At 36.2% G+C, this 3,578-nt stretch overlaps 1 protein-coding gene across 1 annotated transcript in view; it reads right to left on the bottom strand.

Annotated features, from left to right (window-relative positions):
* Nucleotides 1–831, bottom strand: part of ALG9 (ALG9 alpha-1,2-mannosyltransferase) — a 38,398-nt gene extending 37,567 nt beyond the window's left edge. The window contains exon 1 of the mRNA XM_060787401.2: nt 717–831. Within this exon, the coding sequence (XP_060643384.2) occupies nt 717–799 (83 nt within the window). The 5' untranslated portion in view covers nt 800–831. The remainder of the gene's footprint in view (nt 1–716) is intronic.
* Nucleotides 832–3,578: the final 2,747 nt, after the last annotated feature.

Consider the following 3,578-nt stretch of genomic DNA (forward strand, 5'->3'; position numbering starts at 1 on the left):
ATAGTTATATGTGATATAAATATAATAAGAATTATATACATATATAGTTACATGGGGTATAAATATAATGATTGGAATAAGTACAGAAATATATAATTATATGGGACATAAATATAACAATTAGAAGTATATAACTATATAGCTATATGTGCTATAAATATGATTAGAATAATACATAGTTAAATGTGACATAACTATAATGATTGGAATAATATAAATACATAGTTATATGGGAAATAAATATAATGATTAGAATAATAAATTGTTACATGAGAGATAATGATTAGAATTATATAAATGTAAATGTCTAATATGGGATATAAATATAATGATTAGAATAAATACAGAAATACATAGTTATAGGGGAAATAAATACACTATAATGATTAGAAGAATACATAATTATTTGTGACATAAATATGATTGGAATTACAGAATTGCATAGTTACATGTGACATAAATGTAGTTATTAGAATAATACATAGTTATATGGGACATAAATATGATGATTATAATGATATAAATACATAGTTATATGGGACATAAATATGATTGTGAAGCTTCCTTCCTTCTTGACTGGAATGTCCCCAACTGACAGGAGGCTTGGCCTTGAGAGGCCTCCCTCGGCTCCCCTCCCTGCCTTCCCCTCCTGCGGGGGTCCCTGGCCCCAAAATCCCGCACCCCCCCCCCCCCCCAGGGGAAGCCAGGCCCCTTACTCGGCTCGGGCCTCCTCGGGAGCCGGAAAAGGCGCGTCCCCTCCGCTCCCTCGAGCCCGCTGCCGGGCCCCTCTGGCCGCCATCTTGAGCGCGGGCACCAACAGGGCGAGGGCTCCGCCCACTTTGCCGCCAGCGAGGGGAGACACCTTACTGCGGGAGCCCGAGAGCCGCCATGATGAGTCAGGGCAGGGAGCCCTGCGCATGCGCGACTCCTCCTTCCTGCTGCCAGGCATGGGGTTAAAGCCCTCCAAGGGTCATCCTCTACTGTCTAACTAACAATAATAATAATAATAATAATAATAATAATAATAATAATAGCTATTGGGCCAGAAATAGCTTACACACACACACACACACACACACACACACACACATATATATAAAGCTATTTCTGGCCCAATATCTTTTATTTTATATAGATATATATGTGTGTGTGTGTATATATATATATATAAAATAAAAGCTATATTTCTGGCCTAATAGCTTTTATTTTATATATATGTGTGTGTGTGTGTGTGTGTGTATATATAAAATAAAATTTATTTATTTATTTATTTCGAGGTTTTATATACCGACCCTCTCACCTTCCAAGAGGGATTCGGACCGGTTCACAACATGTGTTAACATACAAAAAATATACAATAACAACACAATGCCACTTCATTACACGATTAAAATATCAGCACCATACACATTAAAACATTATCATCCCAGTTAAAAGAGCCAAATTGTCCGACACCATCACAATCCCATTCATCATCCTCCTTTCATGTGGGCAAAGAATTAAATCAGTTGTCAAATGCCGCGTTCCACAACCAGGTCTTTGTTAGTTTCCTGAACGTCATGAGGGAGGGGGCAGTTCTGATCTCTAATGGCAGGGAGTTCCAAAGTCGAGGGGCCACCATTGAGAAGGCCCTGTCCCTCGTCCCCACCAGCCGTGCTTGTGCAGGCGGAGGGACCGAGAGCAGGGCTCCTCCAGACGATCTTAGTGGTCTTGATGGTTCGTAGGGGAGAATACGTACGGAGAGGTAAACAGGGCCGGAGTCGTTTAGGGCTTTATAGGTTAACACCAGCACTTTGAATTGTGCTCGGAAACTAATCGGCAGCCAGTGGAGTTCGAGTAACAGCGGAGTGGTGTGCTCCCTGTACCCCGCACCCGTTAGTAATCTGGCTGCCGCGCGTTGTACTTGCTGCAGCTTCCGGGCAGTCTTCAGAGGCAACCCCACGTAAAAGCTATTGGGCCAGAAATATATATATATATATATATATATATATATATATATATATATATATTTCTGGCCCAATAGCTTTTACGTATATTTCTGGCCCAATAGCTGGCCCAATAGCTTTTATAGATTTCTGGCCCAATAGCTTTTATATATATATAAACTATTTCTGGCCTAATAGCTTTTATTTTATATATATGTGTGTGTATGTGTATATATATATATATATAATAAAAGCTATTGGGCCAGAAATAGCTTTATATATATATATATAAAGCTATTTCTGGCCCAATAGCTTTTATTGTATTTATGTGTGTGTGTGTGTATACATATATATAAAAAATAAAAGCTATTGGGCCAGAAATAGGTTTATATATATATATATAGAGAGAGAGAGAGAGAGAGAGAGAGCTATTTCTGGCCCAATAGCTATTATTTTATACACACACACACACACACACACATATATATATAAAATAAAAGCTATTGGGCCAGAAATAGGTTTATATATATATATATATGTGTGTGTGTGTGTGTGTGTAAGCTATTTCTGGCCCAATAGCTATTATTATTATTATTATTATTATGAGTCATAATAATAATAATAATAGCTACTGAGCCAGAAATATATATATATATATATATAAAACCTATTTCTGGCCCAATAGCTTTTATTTTATATATATATGTGTGTGTGTGTGTGTGTGTATATATATATATAGCTGAAATGAAAAATAATTCCACAGGGGGAGATATATATATATATATATATATATATATCAAATACAGGTCTATATAATATAGTTAGATATTAGAATATATCGATATAGATAGCTATTTGGCCATATATATATATATAAACAATTCAGGTCTACATAGTATAGTTAGATATATATATTTACTACATTTATATGCCGCCCTTCTCACCCCGAAAGTGACTCAGAGCGGCTTACAAGTTATAATTCTTTCTTATTTGTGCGCTATTTTCTTTGGACTTCAATCCGGTCGTGATCTTATGCTATACATATACATATATATAAGCTATTCGGGCAGAAATGAAAAATAACACCACAGGGGGAGCTATATATATACATATACACACATACATACAGATGCATATACATACATATACATACACATACATTTCAGGTCTATATAATATAGTTATATATTAGAATATATATATATATATATAGAGAGAGAGAGAGAGAGAGCGCTATTTGTTCATACAGAATCATAGAATCATAGAGTTGGAAGAGACCTCATGGGCCATCCAGTCCAACCCCCTGCCAAGAAGCAGGAAAACTGTATTCAAATCACCCCTGACAGATGGCCATCCAGCCTCTGTTTAAAAGCTTCCAAAGGAGCCTCCACCAAACTCCAGAGCAGAGAGTTCCACTGCTGAACAGCTCTCACAGTCAGGAAGTTCTTCCTATATGTATATATATATATAAACAATTCAGGTCTATATAATACAGTTAGATTTTACACACACATATATAACCTGTGCTATTATTTTCCATTTCTGGCCAACTAGTTTAAATTCAGATACTATTTTGATAATATATTATATGTGTAATATATATTTGGTCAATGACCATGAAAACAAGCAGTAAAAGAAACAACACTGAGTATC

Source organism: Anolis sagrei, chromosome 7 (genome assembly GCF_037176765.1).
Source record: "Anolis sagrei isolate rAnoSag1 chromosome 7, rAnoSag1.mat, whole genome shotgun sequence".
NCBI classification, from domain to species: domain Eukaryota; kingdom Metazoa; phylum Chordata; class Lepidosauria; order Squamata; family Dactyloidae; genus Anolis; species Anolis sagrei.